Below are 27,288 nucleotides of genomic sequence, written 5' to 3'. Positions count from 1 at the left end.
CCTATAAAACAGAGGATGAACATGCAAAAAGGCACTTCATTCATTTTTTAAAAACAATTATTTCTGAATATGAGGTGTTAAACCTGTTGAATAAATTAAATTAAAGGTTGAATCTCTATAAATATTTCAGTGTGAGACTCCTGTTTTATTTCTAAGCTTTTTACACGTCTTTCCTAGGGGTAATCATATTCCATATCATAGCTCTTTCTTTTTCTAATTCCTGGAAACTCCTGGATTAAACCAAGCAGATCAAAATATTCCCACAGCCCGTGATGTTAAACGGTTTGGCTGTGCTCTGTTGAGTGTGCCTGATTTCCTCTGTGCTGTCATCAGTTGTCACTGCCTGTTTTTTCAACATGCTGCAGATCATGAGATGATGGCGTTTGAGGAGACAAGAGGCATATTAGGAACGGGTGATTATTCCTTGCAGTTTATATCCCCAGCTGCCTGAATAAAAAAATCCTGATGTTTCCAATGAAATTCATGACTGTGGATAAGCTAAAAGTGGGAAATTATTGACTGTGGGTGGATGGCCCCACAGCAAAGCAACTACATGATAAACATTTTTTAAATGTTTAATGTTTTTACAGATTCATATATCAAATAGAATAATAATGAAGAACAATCTTTTTTTCTGTCAGGCAAATGTTTAATGAGCATTTCTTGTCATGAGTAATAAATAACAAGTCCCAGGAGAACCTTTGTTGAATATGCAGACTTATAAATGTTGAATTTGCTCAGATTGAGTACACTTTAATGTCAGCTCACAATATAAAGCAAAAGGAAGAAAGATGTTTCTGTGCACCTGCAGTGAGTTATCGTAATACATTTTCTGTAGCTCGCTCAGACTGATTAAACATGTGGAGTAACCATTAAAACTAACACTAAACTGATTTATTCTGAATCGCAGTCTTTAGGGTGGCCAACACTCGGCAAGTTACACTTGTGCCCCACAAGACTCTTTTGTAAGCGATGATCATGAGCAGCAAACGAGACATTAGACCTGGACAAGCATGTCTGGCACACCTTTGCTGTATTCCCTGTTGAACCATCTTCTTCCTCAGAGAGCAAAGTCTTTTCCACCTATTTTCTCATTCTGCTCTGTGCTCTTTGCTTCTCACTTGGACCAGAATATGTTCTGCTTGCTCGCAGAGCACAGATCAAAGAAATTGACTCCAGCGTTTGTAATGTAATGTTGGTGTTGGCTGCAGATGATAAGAGCTTTCTGGTTGCACCTTTACATGTTACGGGGTTTAGCTGTTGCTGGCAGAGTTGCAGTGTTTGGATTTCATGGATACTCAAATCAAGTTCACCCGAACAAGAGGAGAACATGTGATTGCTAAAACCAATTCCTGGCAGTTTAAAGGGCTATCCTGCTGACGTAACACATCCTTTCTTCACATAGAAGCATAAAGGAAAGGGATTTCTCCAGAGGGAATGTTATGAAATCTGACATATTTTTAGCTCGCATAAAATATCTATGTTAGGCTTTCATTGTTTGTAAGTATGTCACTTTAACTCACAGCTGCAGGAGTTCATCAAAACATAATTTCTGATGCAAGGGGTGCAGCAACATCTACATGGCAAATTCATGGAAGTCAATTATTTTTGTTAAATAGATTCAACTTAGAGACTGCTTTTCTAGTCAGACTGACCATTCTGCACAAGAGCTCCATTTACCTTGGTGCACTCACACATTCATGCAATGGGAAGGGTTAAAAGTTATTTTCCAGACATTCAGAAGTCCATCACTCTACTGTTTAAGATAGCTACCAATCTTGCCAGGAGTGGATGTCCCAAAAAATTCAACACAAGGTCTGAACATGCAACGCTCAGAGAAAATGCAAAAAACCAGAACCAGGAGCTCCATCTCAGACTCGAAAGGCCTCAGTTAGCGGCTCAAATGTTAAAGTTCACGGCAGGACAATAACAGAGACATTAACCAAGTTGAATAATTCTAAACACAGTAGCAAATCTACACAAGAATGACTGAAAAAGAAAATAATTAAGGGGCTTTTAATGGCTCAGTCAAAGTCCTAGATTCAGCTTAGATAAAATACCGTGGCGGGACCTTAAGAGAGCAGAAGCAAATGTCTGGAAACTTTAACTAAAAGAAGCAGCGTTAGATCTGAGAGACTGACAAAGTCAGACAGAGAGTTGTTGCTGCTAAAATTGGATCTACAAGCTATTAAATCATGTACTTTTTTTTACACATAGCTTTTCCATTTTACCTTCAGTTTTGTTTAATAAATAATGACATAACGAATCTGTATTTTTCGCACTTGAGGTTAGTTGTGAAGGATTTTAGAATCGAATAAAGCAGAGATCATCTTTATTATATTCTTATAAGTAAAGCACCACAGTTGAAAAAGGGTGTACTTTTCTTCTGTGATGGGTGTGTATTTAATAATTTAATTCTGAATTAATATTAAAATACAGCCAGGGCAAAAATATTTTATGGTGTTTGCAAAAGCGCTTTGTGAATTCCTTCCAGAGATGAAGCAAAAGAGGGAGTCAAAAATGTGCTGAAAAGGCCAAAATTATCTGTAGATTTAAGCATAATGTAGAGATTTAATGAGGCAATGGCAGGGTAGCAACTCAGAACTATACTTTTATACTATTTGGATCTGAATCTATGCCGACTTCTATTGCGGCAAGAGAAGGTAGAACTTTCACCGGTAATCATTGGGTGAGTGTTTCAATGGATTCCCCCTGGAACGGTCGCCAGTTCATCACAGGCACACACTAAACAGTCAACCATGCGTGCTTACACTCACACATAAGGACTATTTATACTGACAGTCATATTTTTTTGACTGTGGGAGGAAGACGGAGTACCTAGAGAGAATCCACGCATGCATGGGGAGAACATGCAAACTCCATGTAGATTCAAACCCTGGACCTTCTTACTGCAAAGCTCCACCATGCATTCTTTGATTCACTCATTTCACACCAAAACAATCATCTCTGGGACACAGACCCTATTTCTGTGTGGTATCATGAAAGACAACCCTGCAGTTTTTCACAGATCATTTAGTTGGTGGGTTGTATGGTTGGTTGGTTTACTGGTTTTTAAACTCAAAATGCTGCAAATATTTGAAATCATCAACATATTCCAGAGAAGCAGGCTGACTAATAACATTTTAATGTAGAGTGAAGTTTTGTGTGTAATGCTTACAGTACATTACTTTTGCTTCACGGCTCATTGACTCCTGTATATTTGCTTAAATTGTCTTTATTACTATTAACTGATGTCCAGCCTTCTGTAGGTAAATGCTTTGCTTTTGTCTTTATCAGTGTGTAGCAGCCTGCTTGTGTCTGCTAACTAACGTCATTATTAATAGATATTTCAAACCATGGTAATTATTGCAATGCTATTTGAAAACGATAAAGAAGGATTAAAGTGCCTAAAATGAAAATCAGAAAACAATGCAGTGAATACAGCTTGAAAGCAGCCCTAGTTATAAATGCATCTAATTAGTAGCCAGATGAAACAAGTTGAATGTAAAATGAGTAAATGAGACAGAAATATAGTAGATAAAGAAGCTAATGAGTGTTTCAGAACAAACTGACTGCTTGCACTGCAGCATCCAAGCAAATGATTTAGTCCTGCACAAGTTAAGGCCTGCCATGTAAAATATTTTGTGTTCTGCCTTTAATTCTGATAGATTTATGCCATCTATGTGCGAGATGAGCTCCATTATACTACACCTGAACAATATTACACTTCAATATGTATGTAATTAACACAGTTATGGTTCTGTTGTGAATGTCTTTCCATGCTATGTGAGATTTATAAATTGCTACTACAATAAATTAGTAACAACTGTGAAATTAACAGTATTATATAACTGCGGTATCTTTAGTGTCTTTAATAGCTTTAAAAATCTGTAAATTGGCAGGGGTTTAATTAAAAGCTTTGTCTAGTCAGCTAAAAATGTGTGCAGCATTTATCTCTTGGCCACTAAAATGTACTCATTATTTATTAATTTTCTTCAGGGAAAGAAAAGTGGGACAAGCACACTGAAAAATACAGTTTATTTAGGATTTCACACCCCAGCTCTGAGACCCATGCATGCAGTAAACAAAAGCTGGTCATATTTTCCAGCATTTAAAGTTTCAAAGTACAAGGATTGTGTCCACAAATGTGTTTTACAGTAACCTGTTCTACTGATTTCATGAGAAACAAACCATAAGATGTACGAAAACACAGTTTACTATTGCAACTTTTAGATCTCACATAAATGGCAGCCATGTTGGATTTGAACTCAGGGTTGGTCAGGGACCTATGATTTTCAAAGTCTGAATTCCACTTTGTGGAGGTTATTACAGTTATTTAATTTTTTTTTTTTTAGAAGAATGAAAGTAGGATTTGCACCAAATACTGCTTGTTAAAGGAAACTTAAAGGGAAATTTAACAAGCAGTATATAACACCCCTGCAAAATATTTAATTACAGATTGTTCCATTTGTCATAAACTGCTTAAATTATAAATAGAGTCTACAAAAGTCCCTGCAGGCTTGTGTCGAAAATTCAGATCCCCGGCTCTACTGCCAGGGCTTCACTGCCACAGAGAAGCTCCACTGCAAATGCAGTGGAGTATCCAGTGTAACAGTGTAAGACTGCAAACATTCAAAAGTGTCCCCTGGGTTTCCTTTCTGAGATCAGTTTTTCCTGCTTAGCATTCTAACTGAAACCCTTTAAATTATCCTGAACATCTGAACTTGGATATTTTCTCAGGGGTACTTTTGATTAAAAGATCAAATTTACTGAACCCATAAAAATAGAAGGAGGGGGGAGAGGGGGGATGGGTGGACTGGGCACCGACAGCATGGCTCTGTAAATTTATGGAGAACCAATAACCTTATTGACCTCATTGGATCCATTCACTCAACATCTGGACACAACCAATGGATGTTCACACAGGGTTTTAGCTGTTTTCTGGTTTCTTGCCTTCTTTCCCTTTAAAACTCACAGTTTGTCCGTCTTCATAGCGACAGGAACATTGTGTGTGCGTAGAGAGATGTTTGGACCAGAGACTTAGAGACATCGTTCCTTACAGTTATGTTGGAAACAGACGGAAAGGTGTGCTTTCTGGAGTGTGAAAGCACGTTTATTTGATTATTAACAGCAAGTGCAGGTTCTGCACAGACTGATGTGTTCCTCGTTTTTTATGTCTGTTTTTTCCTCATTTGGTGCAGAGTTGCCTCTTGATGGTAAGAAAAAATTATATTTTAGTTTCTCTGTGAAGCAAACACTCTGACAAGCAAACACGTCATAAAGAATGCCCCTTTTTAACTGAAACACGCAGAGTTAAAACCCTGAGCTCAGAGCCTAGAGAAGATAACTTAATGTCACAATACTTTGTTTCATTAAACCTAAAAATTTCCCGTATAGGTCAGAGAGCTGCAGGAACGCAGACAATGTAGTGATTTCCTAGGTCCGTTTGTCTCCTGTTGTCTATTATCTGTGTATTCATCAGTGATGTCGGATCATGTTATTGTGTACTAACTGTCCTCTGTGATCCAACTATACTCACAGATGCTGCACCAGGAGAAGGCTCTCAGATGTCGGAGCTGAGTGGTCTGTTTGTAGTGAAGCCAGAGAACGTCACCGCTATGAAAGGTTTGTCAAAATAAGCTTGGAGTTATACAGAGGAGGTAAAAAAAGAGTACACAGCACTGTTCAACAGCTAACTTTTTATGATGTAAAGTAAAACAATTGTCTTTTTCACACTTGATGTGACATGCTGCACAATTTTTCAATTTAAAAAGTAAAATAACTAGTTAAACAAGGCGCAATGACCTGGTTGTATCTTTGTTGAAGCCCATTTTTGATTCAGTTTCGGCATTCAGTCTTCTTTGGTCGGCGCATCATCGACAACAGGACAGGTCCAAACTACAACAAACAATCATAAGGGATGACCTTCCCTCCATCCAGGACTTGTGCAGGTCTAGGGTCAGGTAAATGGGAGACAACATCTCTGTTGACCCCACACATCCTGGACACAAACTGTTTAGACTTTAATTTTTTCAAACTGTGTCCTGTCTGGCAGAGTAGCACTCAGAATTGTTGTCTGAGTGCCAAGAAAAAGCCCAACAGATTTACTTTAACAAGTGGAGCATTACAGCTAACGCTTTAAAGCTCTGCTTGATATTTCTAAAAGAAACTTTATCAGAAACTCCTTTGGGATTATTTCAATTGTTACGAACACGGAGACAGAAATGAAAAGGAAAAAAAAAGAAGCAAGATGAAGAGAATACAAGATAACACCCTGCTTGCTTCTACACCTGCAGAAATGTTCATATTAACAGCTTTTTTTACCAAAACGTGCACAGTACATATAAATAAAACATTTGTGTATCTGTTAACACCTGAACCTAAACCCCTGTGGGTCTGAGTGTGAGCGCGCTTGTGTTTACAAGGTTTCTCCATAAAAATATGCAATAGCGACTGTGAGGAGCCACAGACCTGCCCCCCCTGGACCCAGGACAGATACAGAGGAGGTCCGAGCCACAGACATCCAAAGGCCCCCCAGAGCACAGGAACTCCAGGAGAACCACCACCAGGACTACTGCAACAGCCACAGTGCATAAGCCCCAGGGAGCTGCAGCAATGAGCCCACAGGCCCTGCCAGCAGTCGTCTACACCCGAGCAGATCCAGCCACGGGCCCAGAAACCCGAAACCCCAGGACACATCACTCCCCAAGCAGAGGCCCGACAGAGCCCAGGGGTCCAGGCCCCAGCATGCAGCCACTGGGAGTGAGTCAGCACACACCAAAGCATCCAGCCCCGGACACCGAGAACCACAAGTACACCAGTTGGCAGAGACACCAACCACCGGCAGGTAGTGTGGCGGGGAGAAAGTAGACCCCACATCTGATAGGGGGCCTAAACTGATCCAGGAGTGGGAGCAGTCCAAGACCCAACCTCACACAAAAAACAGGCACACACAGTCACAATCATACATTTCCATCCACATGCGTACACATAAAAACACTCACACCCAACGTAAAGACAAACAACAATGGACGTCGTACACTCACACTCCCCATACATACTCTATACTCCCAGGTCCAGGTGCCCATACCCCATAGGGGCAACCAGCCCCGAACCCAGGAGGTGGTCCATTTCCCTCTGGGGTGGAGACAGGCAGACCGCCCCAGCACCTGAACTTGGGCTGGGCTAGTCTGGGCTGGTGCCTGAACCTGAGCAACCCTGGCCCAGACCCCAACCCCCCGCCCCGACCCCAGTCCCTAACAACCCCCATCCTCATCCGGAGAGGGGGCCATGTAAAAAAGAGAGGTCTACATGGTCCAAACCAGCCTGCCAACCAGAGCCGCCACAGGATGAAAAAGTCCCAACCCCCAATGAATTCTGATCCTAACCCCATGAGCCCCCCACTCCCAATGAACCCTAACATGAATTTCCCCACAGGGCCACCCCCAACCAGGAGACAGATATCAAACACATGCCCCCGAACCCAAACGCCATGAATACCCTCTCAACAGCATAGGGGCCCCCACAGGTGAGCTCCATCCCCGAAAACCCGATGAAGCCACACCCACACCGCATCCTGCCCCTCCACCACACAGCGCGCAAAGACCCCACGCAATGCTACCCCAGCCCCCGCCCACAGGTGCAACAGGGCAGACACTACCGAGCACCACACCCGAAACCAAATCCCCGACCCCACACCAAGAAGGGACAAACTCACCCCACAAGAGGTCCCCAGCCAGCGGCAAGCACCTGGGGCCGGCATCCCGCACCACGGCTCCTGCAACCACAAAAACACACCACATCACTGCTACTGCAATGATGGCCCAGGGAGAAACATTATCCAGCTCAGCTCTACCATCGCCGCTCAGCCGATCCAAATACCGGTGACCCAAAATCCAAGAACAGAACACAATCCCCACACGCTGCAGCCCCTCCACGCCAGCCTCTAGCCCGTCGTCCCGATCCCCACTGAACACGACAGCCAGCGGCCCCAGCCCGTCAGTCCATGAGAGGGAAATATGCACCAGACGGGTAACCAGGCCGGGCAGGCCAACCACTCCAGGCCAAGCACAACCCGCCAGCCACCCCAGTGCAGGTACAAGGCATGCTCCACCGCCCCACACACCCAACCGCCAACGGCAGCCCAGGGCCCAGCCAGGGGCCAAAGCCACAAAAGGAAGCATTGGAGGAAGGCCACCACAGCATGTCAAGGATCAGATACCTTGCAAATTTCTGGCACTCAAGGTCACCTTACAATGAATACAAATCAATATTAAAAACATTGTCATTGTCTCATTTTCTTTACATCACAGACAGCTGGTATTTTTACAGAGATGTGTACAAAATGTCCAGCAAGAGGACAAATTGTTTATTTGCTTTGAATAAAAATGTCCTCTATCTCTGTTCATGGCAGGGAAGGACATCACGTTTGTGTCCAAAGTCAACTCCTCGGCTCTGACAAGGAAGCCCGTCATGAAATGGGTGAAGGGGAAGTGGCTCGACCTGTCTAGCAAAGCTGGGAAGCACCTGCAGTTCAAGGAGTCTTACGACAGAAACACCAAGGTACACATCTATTATTTGTGTCATAACCTGTGTTTGCATTGCTTTACAAGCTGTTACTGGTCGGTAAATGCTACTGCTGGACTTTGGCCAGGCTTAAAGGGATAGTTCAGATTTTCTGGAAGTGGGTATTTGTGTAAAATATAATAAAAATATCAATTACTTGAACCACTCTGAAACAGACAGTTAGTGGTAATTAGCCATAACTTCTAAATGTAAAATCTGACAGCTAAACAGAAAATAACTGAAAAAACAGTCATTTTACACAATTTTAAAGATGTTAATTGGTTCTTTTTATTTTTGATTCTAAAGGAAGGATATTTTCATCTTCAACAGTAATAATAAGAGACTCTTTAACTAAGGCCACATGAAGGATTAAGCTTAAATTTGAATGCACATCTTCACTGAAAAACAGTAAATATTTGTAAGTTATAGTACATTTTCAAATGTATTTTAACACAGTTTATTCTGTAAAGAAAACCTTTCTTAAAAATCTAAAGCTTTGGTGTATTAATGGTGCTTTTCATGTTTTTTACATTAGGTATTTAAATTTCCATTAATGCCTGTAATTTACTTGTATTTTCATGTAATTTGCAATGTACATAAGATGTGTACAAATCACAGTGGATAAGCAGACCAGAACAGGCAATAAATAAAGAAAAACAAAGCAATTTATGTGGTTTTGTTTTAGTAGGTTTGTATTCAATTCCATTTCACAGAATAAAGAGTGAAATACAGTAAAATAATAAAAAAATAAAACAAAAGCAGCTATTAAAAAGACTTTGTAGATATGAACATGAGATGACAGATACCCTGTCTACAGACAACTGTAACCCCAGAGTCCTTTCATTGACTAACATTTACATTCAGGTTTAAAGGAAAGAACGCCCCACCCTTCAATTCAAAGCTTCTAGGCATGAGAGCATAATAAAAAATGATTGGTCTTTACCAGGTACTTAAATTATTCAAGTCCTTCCTCAAATGTACACAGACACACATCAGATTCAACATTGCCATTATTAATTAAACACATATGAAAATAAAAATAAAAAAGGCTGTGTGAAAAAAGGACACCCTTACCTCCTCCATGAGATCTGAGTGGGAAACAGAAATGTGCAAATTAAAGCTCCTAAATGACTGATGATCAATACTGTCCACATCTTTAAAAGCAGGAGTTTCAGCAGTTTGCTGGAGCATTTATGTGTCTGTAAAATGCCAGGGTAGAAAGACATCAGCAATGGGCTAAAAGAAGCAACTGGTGTTGCCCATAAATCTGGGAGGAGTTTTTTGACAATTTACAAACAATTTGAAATGTATCATCCAACTGTAAATTTTAGACAGACATCCATGCAAATTCACCATTCATTCAGACTGTGCAATGCTCAGAGAAACTGAAAGGTCTGCAGGACTCAATTAGAATGTTAAATGTTCAAGGCAGGACATTTAAAGAACAAATGGCAAATGGACTGAACTTATATAGCGCTTTTCCAGTCATACAGACCGCTCAAAGCGCTTTACACTAGCGCCACATTCACCCAATTGCACTCACTAACGCTCACACATTCATACACCAATACGCAGATCGGTAGGCAACTTGAGGTTAAGTGCCTTGCCCAGGGGGACATCGACCTGTGGCAGGAGGAAGCTGGAATCGAACCCACAACCTTCTGATTGCAAGACGACTACTCTTCCTACTGAGCCACAGTTGCCTCCAACCCAACTAAACATGTGGGTTGGAAGATATGCTAGGAACCAACCTCTCTAAACCACAAGATTTCTGGAACAGATGTGATCAAAGTAGAGATGTCTGAATATAATGCACAGCACCAGTGTGTAGAAAACCAAACACATCAAAATCAGCACAAGAACTTGATACAAACAGTCAAGCACTGTAGTTAAAAGGTGGTGATTAGGGCTTGTTTTCCAGCTACAGGTCCCAGACACCTTGCAGTTACTGAGTAGACTATGAACACTTCAGTATACTAAACTATTCTGGAGTCAAATCTGTTCCACAGTTGAAGCTTGGTCCAAACTGCGTCAACAGAACAATAATCCCAAACAAAGCAGCAAATCTAAACAAACATGGCTAAAAAAGTAACGAATCAAGGTGTTGCAATGGTCCAGTCAAAGTCCAGAGATCTGTACAGAACTTGATGTATGCAAACCTCAATTACCCGAAACGATGTAAAGAAGAGTAGGCCACAAGGATGTGGAATCATGGGGTGTACTTTTTAAGCTTCAGCATTTTGTTAAATAATTAATGACAGTGTGAAATCTGTTTTGTGTTTTTGTACACATTGGTAAGATTTACATTATTTTAGAACCTGACAAAAACCAAATAATTTTAATTATTACCCTGTAACTGAAGAGGGATGTATATGTGCTTGTGAGCACGTCCCGCATACCCACGGATTTGCGGGACGTGCTTGGTTTTCGATGTGATTATGTGTGTTCCCAGCGTTTCATCCCTTCTCTCTGTCAGATCTACACTTACGAGATGAACATCATCAAAGTGGTGGATGGAGACGCAGGTGGCTACCGCTGTGAGGTCACCGCCAAAGACAAGTGCGACAGCTGCACATTCGAAGTCTCTGTGCAGGGTAGGTCTGCACATAGACACTTAATCACATTATTGTCATCTTCCATTCAACGTGTCCACCATTACTATGTAACTGACTTTGTCAGCCAATAACTCAGTGAGTGCGATACACATTAGATCCCGTCATTTAGTGGCCTCGCGAGGTCATCAGTCCATTATTCCTTTGGTGCTGGAGCCTGCCGTGTAATGAATTAACCTCCCTGAGCACTCACCAGCCTTCCTTCTTCTGTCTGCTTTCAGCTGCACAGAAGGACCAGCAGGACAACATCTTGGAGTCGTTTAAACGATCGTGAGTGTCAGTGTCGACGGGAGTCTACTCGACATGTCACCCGTCACGCTGTCTCGCTCGGTGTCACTCTGCAGATCGCCGCCTCTGGGCTTCTGCCAGTCTCAGCCAGCGTCTCTGCCCATGTGTCTGTCAATCTTTCACGGCTTGCAGGATCTGTTCCAGTCAGTCTGCTCGCCATCTCTCTCTTCCTGTCATGTCCCAAAGCGTCTGCTTGCTGTATTTCATCATGTGTTTCAGCTAACATCTTTTAAGAGACTGTGCAAACAGGGCACTTAAAAAGTGTTTACCCCCTTTCATTTTTTTCAGTTTTTGCTTTTTTCACCAAAAGACATAAAGTTAATTTATAAAGGAATAAAATCCATCCATAGAAACCTCCCACTTTGTAAAAAAGTAATTACATCCCTTGATCTAAACCAATTTGATTTTACTACCCACATCCAGGCCTGCTTACTGCTGCAGCGGTAGAATCAAGAAATAACTTAAATAGAACCTGTCTGATAACATGAAGTAGGCTAAAAGATGTCAAAATGCAACATATTATAATGCCCAATATAACGAATTTTAAAAAACTAATGAAAAAAATCTATGAGTCTGAAAAAGAGTTAGAAAATTCCGTTTTTCAGACTTTGGGACTTTTGAAAATCATAGTGAGATCCATTATCCACAAATGGAGTAAACATGGAACAGTGGTGAACGTGCCCAGGAAAGATCAGCTGACCAAAATTACTCCAAGAGTGCACTGACGACTCATCCAGGAGGTCACAAAAGAACCCAGGACAACATCTAAATCCCCTGCTGGCATCATCCATGCAGGCCTCATCCATTCATCCATCCTGCTTAACCGTGTAATGTTGCGGGAGGGCTGGTGCCACACACACACACGCGCACACACACACACACACACACACACACTCATACCTGAGGGCAATTTAGAGAGACCAATTAACCTTACAATTAACCTATTAACCATTTTTTGGAGTGTGGGAGAAATCTGGAGTACCCTGAGAGAACCCATGCATGCACAGGGACAACATGCTAACTCCATGCAGGAAGACCCCAGGCCAAGATTTGACCCCAGGACCTTTTGCAGCAATGCAAAGTGCTAACAACTGTCCCACTGTGCTCCTAGATGAAAACCACTGCTGACCAAAAAGAACACTGAGGCCGTCTAAGATTTACCAAAAAGCATGTAGATCCCAGAGAGTTTTGGAAAAATATTCTGTCCATCCATTAGTCTGTGACTTTAAGCTCAAGCACACTTGTGTTATGCAGCAGGACACTGATCCACAGCAAAGCAGAAAGTCCATCTTTGAATGGGAATAAAGTAGCCTAGACAAAGTCTGGACTTCACTGAGACTGAGATTGAGATTACGTTAAACAGCCCATTCATGCTTGAAAAGCTAGAAATTCCTGATTTGAAACAGTTAAGAAAGGATGTCCAAACTTTCTCCACAATGACCAGGAAGAGTCATTTGCCAGTTATCAGAGAACAACCAGTTATTCTGTAAAGGGGTTTATTACTTTTTCACATGTGGCTGGCTATGTCTGGATTGCAGTTTTGCCTTTTTAATTTGATTGGAAACCTGCTTTTTTGTATTCCAACAGGTTATTTTTGTCTGATAATAAAATTTATTTAAGGATCTAAAACAAAAACAAAAACAAGAACAAAAGCAATCTGTAAGAAGGTCAATACTTCTTCACAGCTCTATAAATATAACATTATCAGCTTTTTTGGTGAAATGTATCCAAGGATTTAAATTCGTATTTTGTTTATTGTTTTTCTTTTTTACTTCTCTTACACCATGTAAATATGTGAGATCGTAAATGAGCTGACACCTTTGCACCGACACATGGTGCCTCGTATCTGCAGATCGTGTTTGAAAACATAATTCCCTTCCTTCATTAGAGCCCTGGCAGAAAGGCGTGGGCAAAGATGAGAGAGTCAACATCCAAAAAGACAGCTTCATATTGTGCTTTGGACAAGATGTCACTGAGCTTATTTGCAGAGTGGTGATATGAGGGAGAGATAGGTTGGTGTGATAAATGAAAAGTGAGATGTTAGTTAAAACCCAAGGATGCTGCTGGAGAGTTAATGTGTGAAAGATTTGGATTTCATGCAGCTTCACCTCCAGAGAGAAAGTAAGGAGGATCATCTTTCTAACTAGGATCCTCACTTCAGTTCAATCATTGCAGCTTAAAATAGAAATTATTTCAGAAACTTTCAGGTATTTTTACTTCTTGACAACCTATTATGTTAATGATTAAATTAACATTTTCCTCATAATTTGTCACAATGAAGACAAATTATGACGAATGAACCGGAGTTCTGGTGCATCTTTAATCAGGTCCCGTTATATTTTTTTTTTACACATGACTAACAAGGCAGATTGTATCAATGTAAAACAGGGTCCTGAGGTTGCGAGTATTGCCTGTGAAGCTGCAAGAAAGGATTGTTTAAATGCACAGATTTGCCGAAGGATGCAGGAACATTTCTGTTGCGTTTCAACGGATCAAAAGCGAATCAGTCTGTGTTAATTCTCTAACTGGATCAAGCATATATGTTAAAATAACTTCTAAGGTAAATCTCAATAAATTACAATATCACACAAAAGTCAATTTATTTGAATAGTTTAAGAACGTGAAGCTTGAATATTATATCGATTCATTACACACAGAGCCATATTTATGTGTTTTTCATGGCTTTTCATTTTTATTATTATAGAGTGCAGCTAAGGAAAAGCTAAATTCACTAAATCCACTACTGAAATGTTTGTCCAAATTGTACAGTACTGTTTATGTACTCAGTACTTGGTCGGGGATCCTTTTGCATGATTTCCTTGCATGAAGGAGAAGGAGAGCAACCTGTGGCTTCATATATCCTCCATGGGCTTTAGGTCAGACCTGTTTGCTTGCCAATCAGACGCAGTGATCTCATGGTCATTAAAGCAGGTACTGGTTCTGCTAGAAGATAAAATCAGCATCTCTATACAGCTTGTCAACAGAGTGAAGCACAAAGTACTCAAAAATTTCCTGTTAGACGGCTGTGCTGACTTTGGACTTTATAAAACCCATTGGACCAACACCAGCAGATGGAATGGATCCACAAATTATCACTGATTGTGGAAACTTCACAATGGACCTCAACCGCCTTTCCACTCTTCTTACAAACTTGGGAACCTCCACCAAGGAGGTTATGTTTTTGTCTACGTTGGTTTGCCTGTCCGTCTGTCTGTCTGTTTGCAAAATAACTCAAAAAGTTGGGATCGGATTTGGATGAACAGATGATTAGATTTTGGTGGTGATGTGGGGTACCATCTGGATCCTGGATTTTTATGCAGGATTCTTCATCATTCCCAGACCGTCGTGCAAAAAATTGGAACTCCTACATGGTTCCTCGCCCTGTCAGCAGCTGACATGCAGTGGCCAGAGGTCACCCAGAGTGTAGCTCATCAGTATAGAAAAAAGTTGACATTCGTCATTGACTCTATTGCCTTGGCAGAGCTCTACATTTTATGATAGCTTTTCTAGTTTCCAAATTAAAATTTTCATTTGAAAGGAGGACTTCCAATGATTGTGCAAAATTCTGTTATTATTGGTTTTATGTAATATTTTAATTTGCAGATTAACAAATGTTTGATTATGGTCAGCTGCAAACCTTAATCATCAAAGTTAGCAGAAATAAATGCTTTAAATGTAACTCCTTGTGTACTGAAACAGCCATTTACGAGTTGGACTTTTTACATTAAATTAGTAAAAATAAAACAAAATTAAAAAAGCTATGATTTTCTCATCTACTGAGTTGCAAATGTAGAGTTCAACTCTAATAATTAAAACAAGCATTTGGGTACACTCATGTCCAGAATGAAATGTCTGATGTTTGTGAAATTAAAGTGATGGCTTCAGTGATGGCCCAGGAGTACAAAACACACAATTCTTTGGTGTTATGACACATTGAGCATTTTATCACAGCCCAAACAATGTTCCAGGTTGTGTTTCAGTATATGTATTTGTCTTAGAGTTTATCTGAGACATGCAAAAGTAACAGAGTGAAGCCATACTGTCAGAAAAACCTAAAGACAAGCTGATTCACTCTGAGCTGAAAAGGTGCACAGACGATTTGAGCCTTCGGCCTGACTACATTAGCACTAACACCAAATAATGTGTTGTTCTAACTGAAAGTGTTTGGTAAGTCTTGTTCCAGAAGGCAAACTTAACAACTCATATAATTTACGCTTTTCTCATGTTTTCACTCCTCAAATAAAGCTTTATCAATCCACACCTTGAGGAAAGTAAAAGTAAAAGACTGAGATGGCCCAGCTTAGCAACTGCAAAGTTTCAGGCCTGTGTGAAGAAAACCAGAAATTATTTAGACAATTATTTTTTATAATTTTTGTTGTGTACATTACCACAATGAGTTTTAAATCAAACATCTCAGATGCAGTTGAAATGACTTTAAACTTTAATTCAGTGGGTTCAGTGGGAGAACTAAAGCATTTTTTAACAATCCCTCCATTGCAGGGGCTTAACAGTAATTGGACAAAAGAATTACCTGAAAATAAAGTGTTAATTTCAAATACTTGGTTGATAACCCTTTGCTGGCACTAAAATGATGAATTCTTAAACTTCTGGACATCACCAGAAGTTGGGTTTTTTAGTGCTCTACCAGGCCTTTACCCCAGCAGCTTTAAGTCTTTTGTTTGTGGGCCTTTTAGTCTGAAGTTTAGTCTTTAACAAGTGAAATGCATGCTCCATTGGGTTAAGATCAAGGGACTGATTCAAGAATATTACACTTCTTTGCTGTCATAAACTCCTGGGTTGCTTTGGCTGTGTGCTTTCAGTCATTGTCCATCTGTGTTATGAAACGCCACCCAATCAACTGACTGCATTTAGTTGGATCTGAGCAGTAAGTTTTTCTCTGAACACCTCAGGACTCATTTGCCTGCTTCTGTCCTGTGTCACATCATCAATAAACACCAGTGTCCCAGGACTGCTGGCAGCCATGCACACCCAAGCACCATGTTTTATAGATGATTTGTAATGCTTTGGATCATGGGCGGTTCCTCGCTTTCTCCATACTTTTTTGCCATCATTCTGGTAGAGGTTGATCATGGTTTCAGTTGTCTAAAGAATGTTCTTCCAGAACTGTGTTGGCTTTTTTAGATGTTCTATTAGCAAAGTCCCGCATAGCCTTTCTGTTTTTGAGGCCTATGAGTGGCTTGCACCTTGCAGCGAACCCTTTGTATTTACTTTTATGCTCTCTTCTCTTTATCAGAATCAGCTTTATTGCCAACTTCGTACATACAAACAAGGAATTTGACTCTGGTCTGTGGGTTTTCTTTTTTCCTTTTTAATGCGTTATAAAATATATAATGCATATATCTTTATGTCCTTAAATGCATATATACAAATATACACATAAACAAAGGTGCATTTGCAACTTCAGTATGAGGTTGTTTGGTAAATGTTCATCAGAGAAACAGCCTGGGGGAAGAAACTGTCTCTGTGGCGGCTGGTTTTAGTAAACAGTGCTCTGTAGCGGCGGCCTGAAGGTAAAGCTCTGAACAGTTTATGTGCAGGGTGTGTGGGGTCTGCAGAGATTTTTGCATCTCTTTTCCTGACCCTAGACTTGTATAAGTCCTGGATGGAGGGAAGGTCAGCCCTGATTATTCTCTCTGCAGACCTAATTATTCATTGCAGTCTGGACCTGTCCTGTTTCGTGGATGAGCCAAACCACACCGAGATGGATGAAGACAGGACAGATTGAATGATGGCAGTGTAGAAGATGACCAGCAGCTCCTGTGGAAGGTTGAACTTCTTGAGTTGTCTCAGGAAGTACAGCCTCTGCTGGGCCTTCTTCCGAACAGTGTCTATGTGTGAAGACCATCTCAGGTCCTCAGAGATGGTGGTTCCTAAGAACCTGAAGTGGTCCACAGCCGATACAGTGTTGTTGAGGATGGTAAGGGGGGTGTATGGAGGTGGTGTTCTCCGAATGTCCACCACCATTTCCACAGTCTTGAGCGGGTTGGGTTCAAGTAGTTCTGACTACACCAGCGTACCAGCCGATCCACCTGCTGTCTGTATGCAGACTCATCACCATCCTGGATCAGTCCAATGACAGTGGTGTCATCTGCAAACTTCAGGAGTTTCACAGACGAGTCCGATGAGGTGCAGTCATTTGTGTACAGGGAGAAGAGGGGTGGGGATAGAACACACCCCTGGGGGGCACCAGTACTTATTGATCTGGTGCAGGAGAAGATGCTCCCCAGTGTCATCTGCTGCTGTCGGTCTGTCAGGAAGCCGTTGATCCACTGACAGGTGGAGGCTGGGACATTGAGCTGGGTGAGCTTCTGGTGGAGGATGTCTGGTATGATGATGTTGAAGGCCGAGCTGAAGTCTACAAACAGGATCCTGGCATATGTCCCTGGACGATCGTGGTGTTGCAGGATGAAGTGTAGACCTAAGTTGACAGTATCATCTGCCGACCTGTTTGCTCGGTAAGCAAATTGCAGGGAGTCCAGCAGGGGGCTTGTGATGTCTTTCAGATGCTTCAACACCAGCCGCTCAAAGGATTTCATGACCACAGACGTCAGGGCTACAGGCCTGTAGTCATTTAATCCTAGGATGGTGGGTTTCTTGGGCACCGGGATGATGGTGTATCGTTTGAAGCAGGAGGGGACCTCACATTTCTCCAGTGACTTGTTGAAGATCCGGGTGAAGATCGGGGCAAGTTGATTTGCACAGGCTTTCAGACATGATGGGGAGACGTTATCAGGTCCTCCACCTTTCTTTGTTTTCATGTGCTGAAAGAACCTATTTACGTTTTCCTCAGAGATCTTTAGTGCAGGCAGAGGATCTGAAGGTAGGGGGTTGGTTGCTTTATGGGAAGAATTTGTTCCTGATTGGGATGTGGAGGAGATGGTTTGGGGTGTGAACGGCTTCCTGTCATGTCTGCAGTAGAAGCCATTCAGACAGTTAGCCAGGCGAGGATTCTGTTCAGGATGGCTGGGGGGCTCCTATAGGCAGTCAGGTTTCTCAGACCAGTCCATACAGCTGAAGTGTCACCAGTAGAAAGGATGTTCTTAAGCTTCTCACTATAGCTTCTCTTGGCTGCTTTGATCTCCTTTGTTAGTTTGTCCCTGGCCTGCCTGTACCGCGCCCAATCTCCACTGCTGTGAGTTTCTTCCTCATCCCTGCGCAGGTTCCTGAGATGTGGAGTAAACCATGGCTTGTTATTTCCAAAGGTACAGAAGGTCTTGGTCTGCACACACATGTCCTCACAGAAACTGATGTATGATGTCACCACATCAGTTAGTTGGTTTAAGTCAGTGGCTGAAGTTTCAAAAACAGTCCAGTCTGTGCACTCAAAGCAGGCCTGTAGCATCTGCTTTGATTCCTCAGTCCACTTCTTAACAGTGTGCACCATGGGTTTGGAAGCTCTTAGTCTCTGTCTATAGGTTGGGATGAGGTGGATAGGAGAATGATCTGAAAAACCCAGAGCAGCCCTGGTAACAGCATGATATGAGTCCTTTAAAGCTGTGTAACAATGGTCCAGCGTGTTTTTGTCTCTGGTGGGGCACTTAATATGCTGTCTGTATTTGGGGAGTTCTTTGGAGAGGTTTGTACTGTTAACATCTCCCAGTATTATGATGAAAGAGTCCGTGTATTTTTTCTCCATGTCTGTAATCAGCTCAGCGAGATGTTATGGTAGACTTGGTAGACGCCTAACTCCTGGAGAGTGTTGTTCACTTAGATGGCTGTTGTGAAGGGGTTTCTCTTAACCATGGAAATATGTGTGTTATTATCCACCACTATTATCTTCTGTGGATGTCCAGGTGTTTTTACTGAGTTCACTAGTGTGTTCTTTCTCAGTATGTACCGAACTGTAGATTGTTCCACTCCTAATATTGTAATTTAGGAGTAATGTTTTCTGTTTTTTCAGCCTACGGATAGCTTGTTTCACCTGCATGGAGAGGTCCTTTGACCACATGTTGCCTGCCCACAGCAACATCTTTCAAATACAAGCACCACACCTCAAATCAGCTCCAAGTCTTTTATTTGCTCAATTGATAATGACATAACGAAGGAGTTATGTCCATGCAATAGCCTTTGAGACATGTTAAGGAGTTCAAACTGTAAATCCCTATATCCACCTTGAATGTGGATACCCTCAAATGAAAGCTGAGAGTATACATTATGTTCGTGTCCATAATATAACTATAATTGGAGCATGTTTCAGAAAATGGGTAAAAAAAACTATATAAATATGGATGTAACTATAAGTATTCACACCTTTTGCTATGACACTCAGAATTGAGCTCAGATCAATTGAGATCAGAGCCCCTCCTTAGAGATCAGAGCTTTCGAGAGCAACACATTCTTTCGCAAATGTTTGTAGAAGCAGTTTGCATGCCTAGGGGCTGGATGTATACACCTGTGGATATGGATGGGATTGGAACACCTGAATTCAAGGATTTGGTGGGCTCAGTAAATCATTGACAAAATGAGCTTTTCCATTGCAGGGACTATTAGCCATTACCCAGGATTTTGAAAGCCACAATTTTTGCCAACTAATTTGGGCTAGATAAAAAAAGATTGTATGTCCTTTAATGGTTCAAGTTAATTCATTGAATAATCCTCTATTGTTCTCTGGCAGGGTAGCTATACATAAAAGCCTTAATCAGCCTTTTACATTTACATATATGGAGGCCAATCAGAACTAAGAAATGTCTTGGGGGGCTGAGTCATCAGTCTACATAGTAACATCTATAATCCATGACATAGTCCAATAAGCATCAGCAGGAATGGGTTATTGCTGTTTTCTAACCCTGGATGCTCGTTTACAAGAAAGTGAGCGTTTTCTGTGTATTTTTGAGGTTCATTTAACTCATCTGAGTCCATGAAAAATCTAAACTTTAAAGACAACCCCGGCAGTAGTGGTTGACCTGTGAGAACAGTTTATCTGAGGCCAATATCCATCCAGTTATCCTGATGGGAGCAAATTCTCTTAGGATTATAATGTTCTCACTCACACAGCATAAATAACAAAATATAAATAAAAAATGGTTGACCGAGCATGAAAATTATGTTAGCTGTACAACTACTTCCACAGCATTTGAAAATATTAACCAAGTTTAGGACTATGGACATTTTTTGATCATTAAAACACTCAGTGATGGAAGTAGGACACGGTTTTGTAAAAAATGTGTTTTGTTCACAGATAATATTTCAGCATCTACACCAAAAACCATTGATGTGAAAAACTTTCACTGAGCCTTCAAACTAAAATGAAGGTCAACCATAATCATAGTTTTGTGTAACAAGAACAAACAAAGAACAAATCTTTTTTTGACAACAAACATGTCCTTAACACCTTCCATACATTTTAGCATCTCTGGTAAAGAGGTGTGAAAAGCCATAAATTCATTTGACACTAAACAATGTAGACATTTTTTCACATTAAATCACATGTAACTAAATAATAAATATGAGATGGCCAAAGCAACAAGAAACGGTGGTTTTAGCTTTTCCTCTGTTTTGTGCAATATTTGCTTATAAAATCTGCAACAGTAAGGCACCAATGGTACAAGGCTTAAAACTAGTATAATTTTTAGCTTTTAACAATGTGTTTTATATTTTTGTAATTTTCCACATTTATGGAAAAGCCTGACTCAGCTGGCCTCATTTAGTTTAATTTCTTTAGCTTTCACAATAAAAAATCTCATTTAGTACATCTTTATAAAATCTTTTCAGCTCAAGACAATTTTTTTTTGTAGCAGCGGGGCAAGTGTGTTTTTTTTATTGAAAAGTTTGTTGACCCCTGGTCACTGAGCTATTAGCATAGCAGATTGTGGTAGTAACTGTTGTCTAAAATGCTACTAGTAGCCTGTTAGCTGACATGTACTTATCAGCTAATAGATAATGTTTGCTGACAAAAGCAACATGCTAATGCTAACATGTCTGATAATGTTTGCAATTCCTACATAAAACTCTTGGTGGAATAAAAAAGAAATTTAAAACTAAATCTGCCAAAGGGAAAAATAACAGGGCTTAACTGTAAGCAAATGATAGAACATTATCTAACTTTATCATAGTAGCTATTCTTCATTATTAATAGTTACATGCAACAAGTAGAATTTTAGCTAATGTGAGCATATTAGCTAATAGAACGTTTGTTTTCAAAGGCAATGGTAGCATGTTTGTTAATGCTTTCATTTTCCACAAAAAAACTCTTTGTTGAATAAAAATTAAACTTCAGTGTTTAATTATTTCAAAGGTAGTTTGCAGATTTCTAATGGACTTTAAAGCCCAAAGTTGAGGCATTTTGGGTCAAACTTAACCATAAATTCAGTGTTAAGCAGTATGAACAAAGCAGTAGGGAGTGTCAAAATTTGTTGTTGAAATTTTGTAGTTTCTCCACACTTCACTTAGAGTGAGCCGAATCCTTGCAACCTTTCGAGTTTAAGCCAATTGACTGAACTATTTGATGTAAAGAGGCTCAGTAACTCAAGAGACGAACCAGTGATGTCAAATATTCTCAATTTCAGTTAAAAGGAAAAAAATTCACCACGATTAAATTGTTCACATTTTCTTTTCTGCAGAGGAGATGGGGATGAGGATGCTGGTGAGCTGGACTTCAGTGTGTTGCTTAAGAAAAGGTAAGATCTTTTCCCAAAAAAATGCATCTTTTGACTTCAGCTATATCCGGTCTCATTTTCTTTCTGGGTTAATGCTGATGTTTAGAAAGGAGAAGCCGGAGGAGCCGAAGGAGGAGGTGGATGTATGGGAAATCCTAAAGGCAGCCAAGCCTTGTGATTACGAGAAGATTGCCTTTCAGTATGGCATCACAGACCTGAGGGGCATGCTGAAGAGGCTGAAGAAGATGAAGGCGGGGTCCAAGAAAAGTGATGGTGAGGGGCAGAGGAACTGAGAGGAGACATTTTTACGAGACAAAGGCAGAATGTGCACAAAGGATAAAAAGGCAAGAAGGAAACTAAACCTCTTTAATGCACCAGGCTGTAAAAACTGGCAGCATTTAAAGGCCTCTGGAGAGAGGTTATATAGCCTAGATGACAGGCGGAATGTGTGTTAGCCTCTTACTGCTAAAAGTTGGCTCTCATGGATCGTTTGTCTATTAAAACTGTTCTACTCTGACATGACACTTTCTGGTTAGCTTTCCTAACGAAGCTGGATCCAGCCTACTCCGTGAACAAGGGAAAGAAGATCCAGCTTACTGTGGAAGTTGCTGACCCCACAGCTGAAATAAAGTGGCTGAAAAACAGACAGGAAATCAAACCTTCAACCAAGTGAGTCACATTGACAGTACCTGTGTGAGCATAATGAATGAATGGTTTTATTTTGTTTTATTTATAAAATAAATAGGCTGAAGTTAAAGCTTATTTTGCCCTACTGTATTATAATAGAGTCACATTACTCATAACTTACACTCAAACTAAAATAATTACAACTAACAGTAAATTTAACATTTATTTTGAAGCCTTTAGCATATCTGGCTGTTACAGGAAGCCAGTAAGCTTAAGTGGACAAAACTAATCAAATTGATTAAAAACATTCATTTTAAAAGAAATATCTTGCGGACTGTACAAAAAGACAAAAAATAAACATAACACATTTATCCCTGAATTAGTATAGAATTACTACTGTAGCATAGTTATCTGCTACAGGAAGATAAGAAAGCACACCTGACAAAAATCAATATAAATAAAATAAATCTATACATATTTTCTAAACGTTACTGTTTGAGGATGAAAAATATATAATACAACTAAAAGAGAATTGCTAGTTTGCTACTCTGACTTATGTAGAAGCTAACGCTTCACAGATAGCGTTACAGCTAGCATTACAAAGCCACCTCAGAAAGCTGAAAATAATATAATAAATTGAAATAAGAATCTGTTTTTTGTAAAAGTTGTTTTTGCTAAGCGTTATAATAAGCGGAAAATTCACAGAGGCCAAAGTCAAAAACCAGATAGTACAGCTGAAACTTAGTGTCAACCCCTTCCTCTTTACATACATAGTGGTTAAAAAGTAAGCTACTCGTACTCGTCATCTTCCGCTTTATCCAGGACCGGGTCGCGGGGGCAGCAGACTCAGCAGAGACGCCCAGACGTCCCTCTCCCCAGACACCTCCTCCAGCTCCTCCGGGGGGAGGCCAAGGCGTTCCCAGGCCAGCCGAGAGACATAGTCCCTCCAGCGTGTCCTGGGCCGTCCCCTGGGCCTCCTCCCGGTGGGACGTGCCTGGAACACCTCCCGAGGAAGGCGTCCAGGAGGCATCCGGTATAAATGCCCGAGCAACCTCAACTGGCTCCTCTCGATGTGGAGGAGTAGCGGCTCTACTCCGAGCCCCTCCCGGATGGCCGAGCTCCTCATCCTATCTCTAAGGGAGTGCCCGGCCACCCTACGGAGGAAGCTCATTTCCGCCGCTTGTATCCGGGATCTCGTTCTTTCGGTCATGACCCAAAGTTCATGGCCATAGGTGAGGGCAGGAACGCAAACCGACCGGTAAATCGAGAGCTTCGCTTTTTGACTCAGCTCTCTCTTCACCACAACGGACCGGCACAGCGCCCCCATTATTGTGGCAGCCGCACCGATCCGTCTGTCGATCTCCCGCTCCATTCTTCCCTCACTCGTGAACAAGACCCGGAGATACTTAAACTCCTCCACTTGAGGCAGGAACTCCCCTCCAACCTGAAGAGGACAAGCCACCCTTTTTGCGGTCGAGAACCATGGCCTCGGACTTGGAGGAGCCCCAGTGCATGCTGTAGGTCTTGGCTAGAGGGGGCCAGCAGGACCACATCATCTGCAAAAAGAAGAGACAAAATCCTCTGGTCCCCAAACCAGACCCCCTCCGGCCCTTGGCTGCGTCTAGAAATCCTGTCCATAAAAGTTATGAACAGGACCGGTGACAAAGAGCAGCCCTGCCGGAGTCCAACATGCACCGGGAACAGGTCCGACTTAGTGCCGGCAATGCGGACCAAACTCCTGCTCCGCTTGTACAGAGATCGGATGGCCCCTAGTAAAGGGCCCCCGATTCCATACTCCTGGAGCACCCCCCACAGGGCATCACGAGGGACACAGTCGAATGCTTTCTCCAGGTCCACAAAACACATGTGGACCGGTTGGGCAAACTCCCATGATACCTCGAGTACCCTGTAGAGGGTATAGAGCTGGTCCAGTGTTCCACAGCCGGGACAAAAACCACACTGCTCCTCCTGAAGCCGGGGTTCGACTATCGGCCGGACTCTCCTCTCCAATACCCTGGCATAGGCCTTACCAGGGAGGCTGAGGAGTGTGATTCCCCTGTAGTTGGAACACACCCTCCGGTCACCCTTCTTATGTAGGGGGACCACCACCCCAGTCTGCCAATCCAAAGGCACTGTCCCCGTCCGCCACGCAATGTTGAAGAGGCGTGTCAACCATGACAGCCCCACAACATCCAAAGACTTGAGGTACTCAGGGCGGATCTCATCCAACCCCGAAGTCCTGCCACCGCGGAGCTTTTTAACCACCTCGGTGACTTCAGGCTGGGTGATGAAAGAGTCCAACCCTGAGTCCCCAGCCTCTGTTTCCACCAGGGAATGTGTGATGGCAGGATTGAGGAGATCCTCGAAGTACTCCTTCCACCGGCCGATAATGTCCCCAGTCGAGGTCAGCAGCTCCCCACCCCCAATGTAAACAGTGTTGGCAAAGCACTGCTTCCCCCTCCTGAGGCGCCGGATGGTTTGCCAGAATCGCTTCGGGGCCAACCGGTAGTCCTTCTCCATGGCCTCACCGAACCCCTCCCAGATCCGAATTTTTGCCTCTGCCACCGCCCGGGCCGCGGCACGCTTGGCCCCACAGTACCTGTCAGCCACCTCAGGAGTCCCACAAGCCAACCACAGCCGATAGGACTCCTTCTTCAGCTTGACAGCGTCCCTTACTGCCGGTGTCCACCACCGGGTTCAGGGATTGCCGCCGCAACAGGAACCGCAGACCGTACGGCCGCAGCTACGGGCAGCAGCATCGACAATAGATGCGGAGAACATGGTCCACTCGGACTCTATGTCTCCAACATCCCTCGGAATTTGGTCAAAGCTCTCCCGGAGGTGAGAGTTGAATACATCCCTGGCCAAGGGGTCCGCCAGACGTTCCCAGCAGACCCTCACTATGCACTTGGGCCTGCCAAGTCTGTCCGGCTTTCTCCTCCCCCAGCGGATCCAACTCACCACCAGGTGGGGATCAGTGGACAGCTCAGCCCCTCTCTTCACCCGAGTGTCCAAAACATGTGGCGGAAGGTCTGATGATACGACAACAAAGTCGATCATTGACCTCCTGCCTAGGGTATCCTGGTGCCAAGTGCACTGATGGACACCCTTAAGTTTGAACATGGTGTTCATTATGGACAATCCGTGACTAACACAGAAGTCCAATAACAAAGCACCACTCGGATTCAGATCGGGGAGGCCATTCCTCCCGATCACGCCTCTCCAGGTGTCACTGTCGTTTCTCACGTGGGCGTTGAAGTCCCCCAGCAGAATAATGGAGTCCCCAGGAGGGGCACTATCCAGCAACCCCGACAGGGACACCAAGAAGGCCGGGTACTCCGCACTACCATTCGGCCCGTAGCCTGAAATGATAGTCAGAGACCTCTCCCCAACCCGAAGGCGCAGGGCTGCGACCCTCTCATCCACTGGGGTAAACCCCAACACGAGACGGCTGAGCTGGGGGTCGACAAGCAAACCCACCCCAGCCCGCCACCTCTCCCCGTGGGCCACTCCAGAGTAGAAGAGTAAGCTAACAGTTTAAAACTGAAAAGAGCCATCACTTTAAAAGGGAAGCAAAGACCTACAGAAATGTTCATGTCATAAGGATAGATAAATATTAAGATAATAGATGTAATTTGTCAGATTATAGATCCATTGGTATTTAGAGAGAGCCCTACTTCAGCTAATTATCTTCTACACGTCTGACGTGAAATAATGGCAGTGACAAAAGTGGCAGTATAACGCTTGTAAAAGTCACACATTAGTCTAGAATACATAGAATACTTCAACTGAACATTTTATTAGGTATACATTCTTATTTACTGATGCCAAAAACACCAAGATGATAATGGTGACATTCACATAAGGACCTGTCAGAATGGCAGTTCAAAAACAATCTTATTAGATATATTGTAAGGCTGTAATTCTTACACAATCTCAATGGAATAATTAAGAAAACCTAAAAGCTGAGTAGAAACGTGAAAACGTGAAGTAAAGAAAACTTAATCTGACTTTATTTTGAAATGCTGCCCATTTATTTTCACAGATTTACATACTACTTTTAAAATCACTTTAAAATGCAATATTTTCTTGTGTTGTGACTTTTGTTTGAATCTTGAAATTTGAGGTTAAGGGGCATCAATATGACAAAAGTGAGGTTAGGAAATATCACATATTGAAATATTGTGGACACTTGGAGTGGCTGCAGTCTTGCTCCTTTGGCAGCTTACAGAAATGTGATGAGCTAACTATAGTCATGTCCTACTTAAATACAACAATACATGAATGCAAAGTTTTTGGTAATGTGACTGTCATGAAACAAGTCCACACAGAGATATTTCCCTACCTTTTACTACATATTTCTGCTCCAGTGCTACAGACCTTATTCAGCAGACATCTATTTAAAAAAAAACTATTTTATGTGCTCGTTGAATTATTCCAAAGACTCCAAAGAATGAATTTTGTATTTTCTAATGTACAGTTTACCACAGTATCTGTTCAGGAAAGTGTAGTCTGAGCTTTGGTTTGAGCACAGATCGCTTTATAAAGTGTTCATTTAAAATTTTATTGGATCAACTTTG

General features: G+C 42.0%; 1 protein-coding gene across 1 annotated transcript in view; it reads left to right on the top strand.

Annotated features, from left to right (window-relative positions):
- The first annotated feature begins 376 nt into the window (after positions 1–376).
- The window catches only part of LOC124862490 (myosin-binding protein C, fast-type-like), a 60,256-nt gene continuing 33,344 nt past the window's right edge, over positions 377–27,288 (top strand). Inside the window, 8 exon segments of the mRNA XM_047356445.1 lie at positions 377–413; positions 5,542–5,625; positions 8,414–8,562; positions 11,042–11,159; positions 11,399–11,447; positions 22,046–22,102; positions 22,188–22,354; positions 22,618–22,750. Coding sequence (XP_047212401.1) covers positions 377–413; positions 5,542–5,625; positions 8,414–8,562; positions 11,042–11,159; positions 11,399–11,447; positions 22,046–22,102; positions 22,188–22,354; positions 22,618–22,750 — 794 coding nt within the window.

This window comes from Girardinichthys multiradiatus, chromosome X (assembly GCF_021462225.1).
Source record: "Girardinichthys multiradiatus isolate DD_20200921_A chromosome X, DD_fGirMul_XY1, whole genome shotgun sequence".
NCBI lineage: Eukaryota > Metazoa > Chordata > Actinopteri > Cyprinodontiformes > Goodeidae > Girardinichthys > Girardinichthys multiradiatus.
This window is presented reverse-complemented; position numbering and strand designations above follow the sequence as displayed.